The 13,580-nt window shown below is 43.5% G+C and overlaps 1 protein-coding gene across 3 annotated transcripts in view; it reads right to left on the bottom strand.

The window, feature by feature from the left end:
* Window positions 1-13,580, bottom strand: part of RBM6 (RNA binding motif protein 6) — a 152,565-nt gene that overhangs the window by 90,578 nt on the left and 48,407 nt on the right. For all 3 annotated transcript variants that reach the window (XM_032781478.2, XM_032781480.2, XM_032781479.2), the window contains exon 6: window positions 6,671-6,744. In XM_032781478.2, coding sequence (XP_032637369.1) covers window positions 6,671-6,744 — 74 coding nt within the window. The remainder of the gene's footprint in view (window positions 1-6,670; window positions 6,745-13,580) is intronic.

Genomic DNA, 13,580 nt, shown 5'->3' with positions numbered 1-13,580 from the left:
GCAATATTGATGGGCTCTTGTCCTTAGCTGGGGAAGGGTCAGTGAACTATACAGCCTTTGGAGGAGAGAGATCCCAGAAGACCTCCCATGCAATAAAGGAAGACCTCAAACAAAGATTCAGGGAAAGAGACAAAGGCTGAGACTGAGGGAGACTGATAGAAGGAAAAGACCCAGAGAAATGTTAAATACTAGGAGAAGAATGAATCAGTTTCTCAGCTGGTCAAAAGCTGCGCAATGTGATGAATTCCCCTTAGCATAAGGAAGATCACTCTGGTGCACAAACCTTAAATCGTCCTCTTACGCACAGATGAGCACACACTGCAGCCATGTCAGAACGAGTATATACATAGGCATCTGTAGGATACCAGGAAGTACAACTCAACTAGCCAGCAAACAAGACTCAGGCCAATGGCAGATCTGTAACACTGCTGAACTAATCACTTCCCTTTCTCAGGCAATAAAACTCCAGTGACACAGTGATCTAAGGTGGCAGTTACAATGGCAAAACAAGCAGGGGTGAACAATCAGGTGACCCAGCAGCTCAAGATCCATTGAGAAAAGAGGCTGTGAGTCAGCTCATGACAAATGCACGTAAGCAACTTTGAATCAAATACAACAAAAGAAATCAACGACATTGCTGTTTTATCTGAACATCCTCTCATCCGATCAACATACAGCTCACTGACAGCACCTTTTAACAGCTCACTGGGCTACAGAACATATTAATTCACCATTCTGCCTGCTCCTCAACTTGGTAGAAAGATTTATGGGAGGAATCACTTCACAGGGACGAGACACCTTCCTCCCACTCTCCAAACGAGAGCAAGCAATACAGGAGACTCCAAAGCACACTGCTAGAAATCCTTATGGTTTAAACCAGGACATTTTGAATACAGAACACAACAGAGGGACATTCTCCCTTGCAATATGCAAAACACCCCCTGTGCTTAATACAATTAACAAGAAAAATAGGGTATGTTTAACGCAAACCAGAAAATAACATGCTTCTGTTTTTTATCCCAGGACACAGGTGCCAAGAGGAGAGTGTGACCTGAATGGAGTCTTCTCCTACTCTCCTTGTGTGCGGGATATTGGAGTTTACACAGGATGCTGAGGACCTATAACCTGAGCACACTTACAAATATTACCACCATCACACACAACTGCAGGAGACAGAGTAACCTGGGAAGTGTTTCCTTTGCTAAGCAAGTAAAGGGCAGAAAGCGTTACACTCAAGAGAAATATTAAATCCTAGAAAAGGTATGTAGAGAAGTCTGGCCTCCAATTATATAGAAAACATTTCTTCAGGTTTACGGACCAACCAGAGGCCCCTGCAATTAACACCTCCTGCCAACACTAGACAAAATTCATTTCCAACATTCACTTCTATGCTGGGTAACAATCCCCCACATGGATTGCAATATGCATCTTGTCATGCACACAACTTGCCCCCCAAGACCACCACACAAGTGCTACAGATATTTACAGGCTGAAATTAAGCAACAAATGCATCAACATTCTTGGAGCTGAGCATCATAAGTTATTACCAAATGCCTTCAAGGCCTGTAAATCCTAACCCCCCGCCTCAAAGGATGTAAATGGCAGAAAGCAACATAGCAATCCTTTGCTCTTCCAACAGCCGCATGGATTTAACAAACAGCTGCAGTGAAGTTCCTGCTGATTGCTACCAGGCGCTACATCGCAGATATATTAGTTTAATGAAAGGATAAAGGAAGAGGGACACACAAGAGCAGAAAAACTCTAGATGTTGATTTAACATTCTGATCTCGCCAATTTGGGGTCTGCTCAGGTAAAGCTAAAGGCCCTCTGCTCCCCTCTGGTGCATGGCAAAAAGGGAAGGAAGCAAGAGTGCATTAGAAAAAGAAATGGGAACAGGGGTCGTTGCAGTAGAAACTGGCAGCTCTTTGGTATGTGCCACCTACATGGAAACATGGATCTCTCTGCAAAGTGAGAGCAAGTCATGGAACAACCAACCTAGCATGTGCCCACAGAACTCCAGCATTGTCATAAGTCTGTCCTGGAAATTAATGCTAACCGCCCCTCCACAACTTCCAGGGACCCCTGTAAGGGAGCAGAAGCAAATAGCAGGCAAGGGTCAGTCACCGGCAAAAGGGCACACAAAATAAGTATGCTGCCAACATTTCTTGGGCGAGGGGCCTGGGAGAAGTTCAGTGGGGCAGGTACTACGAGTACTGTCAAAATCATCCATTTTCCCTAATTTTCCATTGGTTCTTCTGTCCACAAGTTTGACAAGTCTCACACCTTGTCCTACACACATCAGCAGCAGCCCTATCTCACAGAGCAAAGAAAATATCCAGGTAGCGACAGATGCATCTTTTTTCTTCTCCCCTTCCATCCACTATAATGAAGGAAGGGAGTGCATGGGGCTAAAAACACTCTGCTCTCCTAACATGCACTGGAAGGCTTGATTTCACTATTCATTGAACAAATTAGTTCCACTGTAGCTCAGATCCCTGGTTAATTTCCTCCCAGAAAAAGCTGATCATTTGGTGCCCAAGAACAAGTCCAAGGGGTTTTAAATGGAGCCAGCATTTCTCCTGAAGATGAGAGAGCCCTGCCATGGAGTCACATTCCCTACAAGGGGCTGCAGCCCCTTGGATAGATCCAATTTCATACCAATAAGCAGTGTCCTAGTAATTACTACTTTCATGAGCCTGCTCCTGAAGAAGCCAGAGCACTGATCCCACTGAGAGGAACACACCATTGTGCCTGGCAGGCAGCTCTGAGTACGTACATGAAGGAGATGAAAGAAGATGGACCTTATAAACACAAGAGACCATTCACCTCTCCTCAGGTTTTAAAGGATGGAAAGGTTCTTTGGAAGAAGACACATAAATCATCAGCATTAAAGACCAACACAGGTAAGTCCTCTGAATATACCCTGCATCTCCCCAAAGAAGGCCAAGATTGCCATATGAACAGGGAAGAAGTCTTCACTCTCAAAACCCAATGACGCAGACAACTGACAACAAAACAAACAAGAGCACCAGTTACCAACAGCATTAAAACAGAGGCAGCCAAATGCAACCCAGGAAGTTCTGCAAAGCAGCTTGCAGCCAACCTTCTCTAACACAGAGGTGCAGGTCCCTGGAAATTCCAGTTTGCAGCCAGCAATTCTCCATCCTGACCTGAGCAAGCAGGCAGGAAGAGGGCAAATGCAATATTGCCCATTTCAGACATATTGGAGGTGACCTTTGAGCTACTGGCAAGTTGCCAATGTAGCCATAAACAGAGCAGAGTTTGGCTGCCCATGGATTAAAGTGACCTCTTTGTGCCATTAACCCCTAAAATGTCATCATGCTAATTAGAAATGGGGATGTTTTAATCCCTTTAGCTACAGCTGTGAAAACTGGTAAGTGAGCAGTGGTATGAAAGGCATCCTTCCATCACAGAATCAGGACAGCACTGGAGAAGAGGGAAGTTTCTTCACCTCAATGCATTCAGTAGAAAACCTCCTCAGAACCCAATACACACACCCATGCTACATTTACTGGACAAATAGCTGGACCTGGTAAATCTGTGATTTGGAATCTGTAAATATCACAATAAACCAAATGCTGGTTTGTATTAAGTGAAGGGAACAAGGAAAAAAGTTGCCAAATTTTATCCAGTCAGCGTCAGTGTAAGCTTCCTGACTCTATGAAAGACGTCACTCTTAGCCCAGGAGATGGTTGTTGGGTAGTGGGGCTGTGGCATTCTGTGGGGAATAGCACGGGAAAGTTATTAGTTCTTGGTCTTTCTATATTATTTGATCTGACTGGGGTAACCAAAAGGTTTAGTTATTAGTATATTGTTAAAAGATTGTGCAGGGTACCCAAGCCACTGCATAAGCACTCTAATAAGAGTTTGTATAAATTCAGATACATTCCCAACCTGATGACGTGACATTTTCTCCCTAACAACTCAATCCTGGGCCCCACCCAGGAAGAGATTAAAATGGTGCGAGTCCTGTCTTGTGGGGATGGAGCGATGACATTCCCCTGTCCATTCATCATACAAATGAGCTCAATTTGGGCTCAGAGCTGAAAGACTAGTTACTAGCCTCACAGCAGGTATCGTTGATTAAAAAGTTTAGTATTTTGTCCTAAATTAGAGGTCATTTTCCCTAATTCTGTCAAGCTCCACATATTGGTCAGCCATGAGGGCGGGGGGGGGGGGGGGGGAAGGAAAATTTGCTAGGAGATCCAAGTCTCACCAAAGTCAGTGGAAGCCTTCCCACTGATTTCAGTTGGGTTTCGATCAGGCTCATGCTGAGGAACACAACTTGCCACACGTTAACTACTAACAACTGTTGCAACGAACAGGACACTGTCACATCTGGGAGGTCCTGACAGAACTGGCCAAAGAACAGACCTTGCAACGTTCCCATCGAGATGGTCACACTTTCTAGACATTCTCCACACATGTAACACAGCCCCATGCTGCCAGCAGGATGATCAGAAAACTCATTACATGCAGGGCCTGGAGGTGCCTCTATCAAGATGCACATGGCAGGATGGACAGACTACCCAGGTGACTGCTGGCGCCCTGTCATGGCTGGGATGAGACACGCAAGTGTGTGTGTGAGGCACAGGAACTTTCTCTCTGTGCTGCCAGCACTGCAGAGTGCAAGCAAGTGTAGGAGGGGGGAAGTGAAGGATAGGTATGTCATGCCAAGGGGCAGCCTATGCATGTCCCCAATTGGACCCTCTCAGATGTGTGTAGGGTAACTTGTCCAGATTCCTACATGCACCCTACGTGGGGTAGAAACACTCCCTGGATATCTACAGGTGTCCCCATCGCAAAGTGAGGGATGGGAACCTTACCTGTCCTTACCTCTCCTATTTGAACAAAAACAAACACCTGCTCCAGTGCCTGCAGATGTCCCAACAGGAGAGTGGGAAGAGCATTTTACCCAGATGGGGAGGGAGCTTCCTCAGGTGCTCAGGGCTGTCCCTTCAGGGTACACTGACCATTACAGGTAAGATGAGCTGAGAAGAGCTGGGTGCATATAGTGAGGGTTTAGTTACTATGCTGTTCACAGCAAGTTATGCACAGGTTTTCCCCTGATAGTATGTTTTACATGAAAACCATCATGGTGGCAGTGAAAGCATGGGTGGCAACACGGAAGGGAAGTCAGATTTTAGCCTAACCCACTGTGACAGCATCCCATTAAAATGGTACAAATTCCAGAGCTTCCCTGAAGGCATCCTTTTTGACAAGTGACCTCATCGGGGACACCAGCAGTAGTGGGATTACGTCAGCCTGCACATATTCTCATTGGCATTAAAAATCAGAAGCAACAGGAGCATTTCTACAATATTTAGCACCAAGTTTTTAGAACAGGAACGTGCTCAGACTTTGCACTGCTATTGTAACTGTAGATGTAGGGCACACACATGCCACATCTAACAGGTGGGCTGTATGCACATTTATGGTAGCTGCACAGCCATACAATTCTAAAATTGTGACTCCGTTTTTAAGTTGCATGGCTCTCTCCTGGCTGGGGAAGCCAGTCTTTAAGCAAGGTAGCCAATGGTATTCCTAAGTACGAATGGGTTAGATAACTATGGCAATTCTTGCTTATATGCAAAATGAAAAGGAGGGAGAAAGCAGTTCTCCCCCAACCAGGAGCTAATTGAGAGGGATCTAGTAGAGGAGTGTTCCTGGGTAGCAGTGAACTGTGATCAGGTAGTTGTCTCCCAGGTGATCGGTCAGCTCCCTGCAATTTCTACGGAATGGGTGATAATGGTAGATTTCAGTTCTTCTTGTCTTCCATGATTTACAGCCTTTGAGGGTCAGATGGTGCTCAACAGCAACAGGTTTCAAACAATCAAATCTGAATTACTGCTACAGTTGGGAGCTTATTCAGTGTGAGAAAGGCTGAGCATTTCTTTTAAATTTAGAGTTCAGAAACATCTCGGGTGACCAGACGTCCTGATATTATCGGGACCACTCCAATATTATAGGCTTTGTCCTATACCCCACCTCTCTCACATCTGAAAAAAGTGTTCCGATTTTTCACACTTGCTATTTAGTCACCCTAGAAATGTTCAGATTTACCAGGTGCAACTGTGTATAGGCCAGCCCTTGTGTATGCAACACCAACTTGCCAAAGGACAACATGAATACAAGAGGGGAAACATATGAGGAATCCTCCCCATGCAGATGAGCCACATGGAAAAGTAACAGGCAAGTAGCATTTGAGCTGCATATCCAAGGCCTCACCCATAGCGATGCATGTTTGTGTCTAACTCGAACCCTGTGTACAGGGGACTGATACAATTACTGTGCACAGACAAGGCAGTGAGGAGTTTCACACTAGCAGAGCTCTTTCCAACTGTGAGTACAAACCCACAGAGGCAACAACCTGTACCGGGAATCTTTTTCATCTCCAAGCTTTTAAATCTAGCCAAATATGCAGGTGTGCTCAAGATGAAACAGCAGAACATTCAGAGCCTCTTGCCACTTTCATAGAGGCATTACATAGCCTTTTGTAAGTTTCTGGGAACACTAGCATTTGAGCAGCAGTGTTGAGTAAAAACAAGAGCCGATCTTCTTTTGAACCATTTCAAAAATCACTGACTCTCCACCCGCCCTCAGCAAAACAATATTCTTCTAGCAGCATTCGACCGAAGTGTAAAGCAACCTGATTGGCTTCCATGCATCCGATGGCCTCTTCCAAGAGTGAAAACTCCACGCAGACATAGCCATAGTCGTAACCTGGGGACAGCATTTAAATACAGACGGGAGTCGTGTTAGTGCCTTGTAATACAGAAGAGCCACATTTAAACACCCAATTTCCCCTTCCCTCAATCACAAACCCTCCTACCACCACCCCAACGTCTCTGCAAAATAAAACACAGAAAATCAGTGGCTGACACTCGGATGCTGTTTAGGTCTGTGGAGTTGAGCTCAAGTTTTGGTTAGACATAAAGATGCTCTAAGAAATTCCCATTTCCCCTTCTGAAACGAGACAAGTGAGAGACCCACTCCTTAAAACAGGTAATAGTGTGAGCAACGTGCATTTTTAAAGAAGAAAGACACAATGACACTGAGCAAGGTTTATAATAACTAGGAGGCGCAGGCTGCTCTGAAACAAACATTGATTAATCCACAACAGTAACTTTAGCGCAAACCTGGCCAGCATGTACTCTGTTTTTCGGAGTGACTAGTATTGTAAGCCTCAGGATGCCTTCAGGAGAGAGCTAAAAGTGCATCCTTGTACTACATTAACTTTTGCTCTTTAACAACTGCTTTTTGAGTCTCAAAGTCCTTTGCATTATGAGCAAGGGCACAGAAACAGGGCTGTAAATTCCAACCTTTTCTCGCTTTGGCTTTTAAGCTAAGCCAGTGCATTTCCTAGGCCTGTTTTGTACATTTAACAAAGGGGGGTGGCGGTGGGGGAGGCTATTCAAAGTAAAAACACATCTTCATAGCACAAGATACATAAAGTGCCATGACTCCTTTTCTCTTTTCTGAAAAACCCCTCGTTCAGGTGGGGGGGATTTGATTTTGTAGTCCAACTATCTGTGCAGAAATGCAGATGTCTCATAAGAAAGGGTAGGTTAATGTCACTTGGTGCAGAATTAAGGCAATTTCTATACCCTTTCACCCATCCCTCTCCCCAAGCAGTTCTTTCTGATGGATACCCTTGACTTGGAAGAAGTGCTTTGATCCCCTCTTCCTGCCACACCATGTGGCCGAGTGATCAGTAGGTTCGTGGAGAAAGCCCCTCTTTAGACACCGCCTTGGTTGAGTGCTCCAGTTCCCACCCTCCCAAGGGCATCCTGCAGTGACTTTACCTCCAAACCAGCTACGATTCAAAAGGTCTCATTAAAACCATGAGTGATTAAGAGGAGAAGATGCTGAACTAAAACAAAGGCAATGAACTGCATGACGCATAGTCTGAAATTCTGCAAGAGCCAATGGACATCTGCACCATTCATTTCAGTGCAGTTTTTTTTCCTCCATGTCTCAAGTGCTTACTCACTCCTCAGTTGCCCTGGTCCTTTCCTAGCCTGTGGTAGGGCAGCGTGTCAGAGACCCACTATCTGGCATGAAGGGTGTCAGATCATCCTCTCCCTTTGTCACCCTGTCCTCCCTCAGTTACACCTTTCAGATTATCTGGATCCATTACATTCCTTGCAAAGGTATTTATGGCTGTGTCCCTTTTCCTGGGAGATGTCAGTCTCTTAGAAAATGTCCAGACTGCGTTAGCCAAATCCATTCAGAATTATATTTGCTGCACTGGACGTTTTTGGTTCCTGTATTTCTTGTATCATGTTTGCAACATCAAAAGTTCCCTTGAAGTTGAAGCCACACAGTATAGTTGTCTCCTGACCCAACTTCGCATGTTACCACCCAAATTTCACACACACACACACACTCTCCCCACCTTGTTCTAGCCCAGCAATACCAGGTTTGCATGTTAATTGTCCTAAGTATCAACCTGAATCCAGCTCCCTTTCTGCCTTGCATGTGAGCTTCAATGAATAGGGCCTCATACAGTCATAAAATTCTCTTCCAAATCTCAGTTCTATTCTGTCAGTAATTAATATTTACTAGAGATTATCACCATCCATCATACTGTGCAAATGCAATTCAGATAACAGTTGCCGCTTGGAATTTAACTCAGTGAATGAAATCTAGGCTGGCACAGCACAACAGCAGAATGGAACCAGTGTTGTGCACAATATATAGCAAGCACCTGGAATTGCAGACATAAAATCAGGCACTAGAAGAGACACTGGAGGTGAGAGGAGGAACAGAAAACAAATTAAGCCAGATGTTCCTGGAGCATCAATTCTGTTCTGCAGTGCCTCAGTCATATCAGGGCACCTTGCAGGGGAAAAAGCAAGTTCTTTGCTCCTAAGAGGCAGGGCTCTGAAAAGGAGAGTCACTAAGAAGGAGCATTTCTGCCCCTCACTGGGGCCACGTCTACACTACAGGATAAATTCGAATTAGCTTAAACCAATTTTATAAAACAGATATTATAAAGTCGATTGTGCGCGTCCACACTAGGCACGTTAATTCGGTGGTGTGCGTCCATGGTCCGAGGCTTGCATCGATTTCTGGAGCGGTGCACTGTGGGTAGCTACTGTAAAATAATGAGGCCAATAATGTCGATTTGCGTCCACACTAACACTATTCCGATATAGTAATATCGATTTTAGCATTACTCCTCTCGTTTTGTAGGAGTACAGAAATCGATTTAAAGAGCCCTTTAAATCGATATAAAGAGCAGCGTAGTGTGGACGGGTGCAGCGTTAAATCGATTTAACGCTGTTTAAATCGATTTAAACACGTAGTGTAGACCAGGCCTGGGAAACTACTTTGCATTCAGAGCAGACTCTGGTTTAATTGTTCACTGCATGGCACTGTGGCTCACGTGACATTTTTTTATTGTGTTCAAATTCAGAGCTCCACAATCTCACACCCTTCTTTCAAAAAGGGCTGCAAGAATGACATTTGCAAGCACTTAACTGGGTCCTGATTCAGCCCGCTGGAGAGTATTTCAGAGAGTTGCTGTAATCAGAGAGCCAAGATCAGAATGCCGGATGTCTAATCTATACACGTACATAAAGCAGAGTGTGTCTGCTGACAGGGAGCAAGACTGCACTACATTTACCTCATGTTTTTGCCTCCCTGTTGGCCCAATCCTGATTCAAATCCCCATGAAGTTAATGGGTGCTGCAGGTGCTCAGCACCAGTCCAGCTTTGGCCCTACACAACAGATCGGACAGACTGGGGGAAGGATGTCACAAACAGAAGCTTATGCCAGTGATAATGTAAAGAACGCCCAACATTTGGAAGAATGTATGCTGCAGAGACAAGAGCCATTGCAAACACACTAAATGGAGAAACTTAAAAAGGTAGACTGTGTTCTCAAGCAAGAAGGAAAGCGGGAAACATACAAGTGTGCAGTAAAGCAGGACGTGGAAGAGGGAAAATTTGGCAACTCTGGCAGAATTTTCATTCACCTGCTGTTAGCTCTCCCTCCCTCCATCTTGCATCCTTGCAGTAAGAAAAAAAATAATGGGGAACTGAAAACAGTGTGGTGCAGCCCTAGGATGTTCATGCTGTGCCCAGAATAAGCTCCAGAGCAGATGTTCAGTCTGGGACAGGCCACGAGAACTGAAATCATGTCAGAGGCATTTGGGGTGACCCTCTACAAGTCACTCATGCGCAGAATGTACTAAATTAGTCACAAAAAAAGAACAGAGCAAGTAAAGTCAGGAGTACGTTTCAGACTGCTAACAAAGATCAGCAGGGAAAGGGCTGAGATTTCTGTCTCCACCCCACCCTCAATATGACAGGCATGCTCAGTGTTATGAACTATGCAGAACAGTATTAGCATCTGACTAAGGAGACTGGCACTGGCAAAAGCACAATAAAATCAAATGCAGGAGCATCCTTTCTGACAAAGCCAGGAAGAAAGGGTGCAGTGTGTTCCAGTCAATTTGCATAAATAGCTATAAGCTAGAAACACAGGCTGATAGGGATGCAACAAAGCTATGAGATTCCTTCTATGTCCCCTAGAAAGGCACCAATCAATTAGATCTGGTGATCACCAGACTCTATACATTAACTGTAGTACCCAGAGCACCAAACTCAAAATGAAAACCCAAGACTTGGGGAGTGGGGAAATTTTTTGAAGTGCTAAAATCAAAGATGGCCAATAAAAGTGGAACAGCAGCACAGTCACAGCAGACCCATACCATGGCCTGTTTGAATGTGAAAAAATTATGTTCACATCCAATAGTTTGTGTTAAGATCACATTATAAAATCCAGAGTCATCTTAACTTGATCTTTCACCCACGGATTAGAAAAAGGGAGAGGAGGAAACATTGCAAAGGCTATCTTAGGCCTAGTCAGAAGGGAAGAGGGCGGTTCTAGGCTGCTATCACGGTTCATTTAAATATGAAGCAGCTTTTTGGAATGGCTGGCTTTTCTCTCTGCTTAAGGATTTTTTCCAGCACAGGGGCAGCACAGGGCCCGGGACGGGGGTCGACCACCCCGCTCCTCCTGGGAACTCTCAAAGTTGGTTCCTCTGCAGGCAAGGGATTCAGCCCAGCACCCTTCTCTCATGGGAGGATTAGGGCCCAGGCAGGACTGATCCTTACTAAGAAAGACAGGTCTGTAGCCTGCATGAAGCTACACTACTAAAGTTTCTAGGCACTCATTCTTGCCACCAATCTAGAACTCTGTGGAATGAAAGAGCCTCAATGAGAGTGGTGGGGGAGCAAGACAGTGAAGGAATCCATGCGTCAGGAGTTTGGGATCAGGAAATCATGACTAGGGCATAGTCTCCTCCAATCCCAAAGGAAACCCCAATCGCCTAGAAATCTTAATTCAAACTTTTAAATACACTTGAGAAAAACATGTCCACTAAAGCATGGATAAAAGGTAAGGGAAAGTTTGTCACTAATTTCCAAGTGACAAAAGCTTCTCCTGAATTTATAATGGTCATTTTGCAAGAAAACTGATTGCACAGACATTTAAGCATGCCAATTAATTTTTTAAATCAGCAAATTTTATTAAGTATGCAGATATATACCAGAAAGTACTATTAACTTTAGCCACTGAAATAACTTATTATCATTGCAGAAGTACTACTTAACCTTCATACAGACCACTGAATCCATTCCACCTCTCGACTTACAGACAGGAGATGTTCTGCTCTCAAACATAAGATTAAACCATTCCACAATATCTGCAATGCTAGAAGTAAATATCTAATATAGTGCACAAGATTGAGCTCTAATCCTTTAATCTTCCATTGATTTATTGGATATTACGGATGAGTTCTTGGTTTAGCAGTATTTTGGTACCTTTCTTTGTATACTCATTTCTATATCTTTGGGTCCACAGAATTCAGTAAAGCTTATTAAGAAAATATTTCTTAAAGTAATATCTGTTTAAGAATGACACCTGAAAACTTCCAGTGCCTATTTGGCATATCACTAACTACACCTGTACCCTGATATAACACTGTCTTCGGAAGCCAAAAAATCTTACAGCATTATAGGTGAAACTACATTATATCAAACTTGCTTTGATCTGTCAGAGTGCGCAGTCCTGCCCCCCTGGAGAGCTGCTTTACCGCGTTATATCGGGTCGCATTATATCAGGGTAGAGGTGTATAGTGTTAAGACACAATCCTCTAATTTGGTCAAAATTTAGATTTACGATCTTTATGAAATTTAAGATTAACCATTTTCTTTTAATTTCAACCAAACTGTTCCAAAACTCAAATATTTGGAGAACCTGAAAGTGAAACAGACTATAATGAGGGTGAAACTGAATTTGCTGATTCTCAGTGTCAAAACTAAAAAAGACAAAATAAGCCAGGGTATGCAGTGAAGAGTAAACTGGAATTTTAAAATGTTTTAGGCTTTAATAACCCAAGATGTTATCTGTAATGTAGGTAAGGAAATTTATCTCAAATGCATCTTAAATTGAGTCTCCCCTTTAACCATTTCAGATTATTTCCTTGTATGAGATTGATGACATTTGCAAAGGAAAAATCATGTTACTTTGAACTTTAAATCCACTATAAAGAACATCGTAACAAGACAGGAGTGAAAAAGAGAACTTTTTTTATTTTGGAATTTTTAGAATAAACCCTGTTCATTTCAATGATTAGAAAATTGCCTTGATTAACATTGGCACAAAGACTTAAAAAGAGTGTAAGTTAGTTGTGGCTTCTAACTAGTGAAGTAACAAGTGGCATTGTAACAAGTAACAAGTGAAGTAACAAGTGGCCTCAGATTTTTGATGAATTTTACTAAAACCTGCTTCATTTTCAAAAGAAACATGGTCAAGTATGACGAGCTACCAATATGTGACATTGCCTCCTCCCTCAGCAGCCTTATTTCCAAAGTTGAACTAAAGACCTTCCAAAGTGAGACTGCCAATAGCCTCAGGACATGTCCAGTCTAGAAGAAATGGCCAGGTTTTAATGTGTTAGCGAACACATTTTAACTAGTAAATTAAACCCCAGTTTACATTTAGTGTAGACTGGAAAAGTAGTGGTTTTAAATGAGTTAACATTGACCACAATGTTATCAATTCTAGGCACTAAGTTGTATTTAACATCACGTAAATTTTTCAAAAGCATCTAAATCCTATTGTCCGTTTATAGCAGAAAGAAGACACTGGATGCGGTTTAACTTTATTCTTAAATGTCTAGGAGTAACTCACAGATAAAAGTGTACAGTGCAGGTAATTCCAGAATCATTTCAATATATACCCTGGGGGATTTCGACAGCCCTCCATCTTACCAGTCCTGATTCCCAGCCAACCTGCTGCTGGGACCTCACCATCCCCACCCTCGAATGAGGGTTAAGGGGGGCTATCAAGAAGGGAAAGTTGATTCCCTGCCGTAAGTCATAGGAGCCCTGAACCTGTGTCTGCTCCTTTAAAGAATACCTCCTTTAAACGCTTTACCAATCCATGTATCTGGTCACTGTATCCTTTCCCTATAGAGTGCCTGCATTGGACATCTGCCCACATTTAATATACAGATTACAACATCATAGCCTATTTCCTTTTC

This window comes from Chelonoidis abingdonii, chromosome 16, assembly GCF_003597395.2.
Source record: "Chelonoidis abingdonii isolate Lonesome George chromosome 16, CheloAbing_2.0, whole genome shotgun sequence".
NCBI lineage: Eukaryota > Metazoa > Chordata > Testudines > Testudinidae > Chelonoidis > Chelonoidis abingdonii.
The sequence above is the reverse complement of the archived record's forward strand: the minus strand, read 5'-3'. Positions and strand labels throughout refer to the sequence as shown.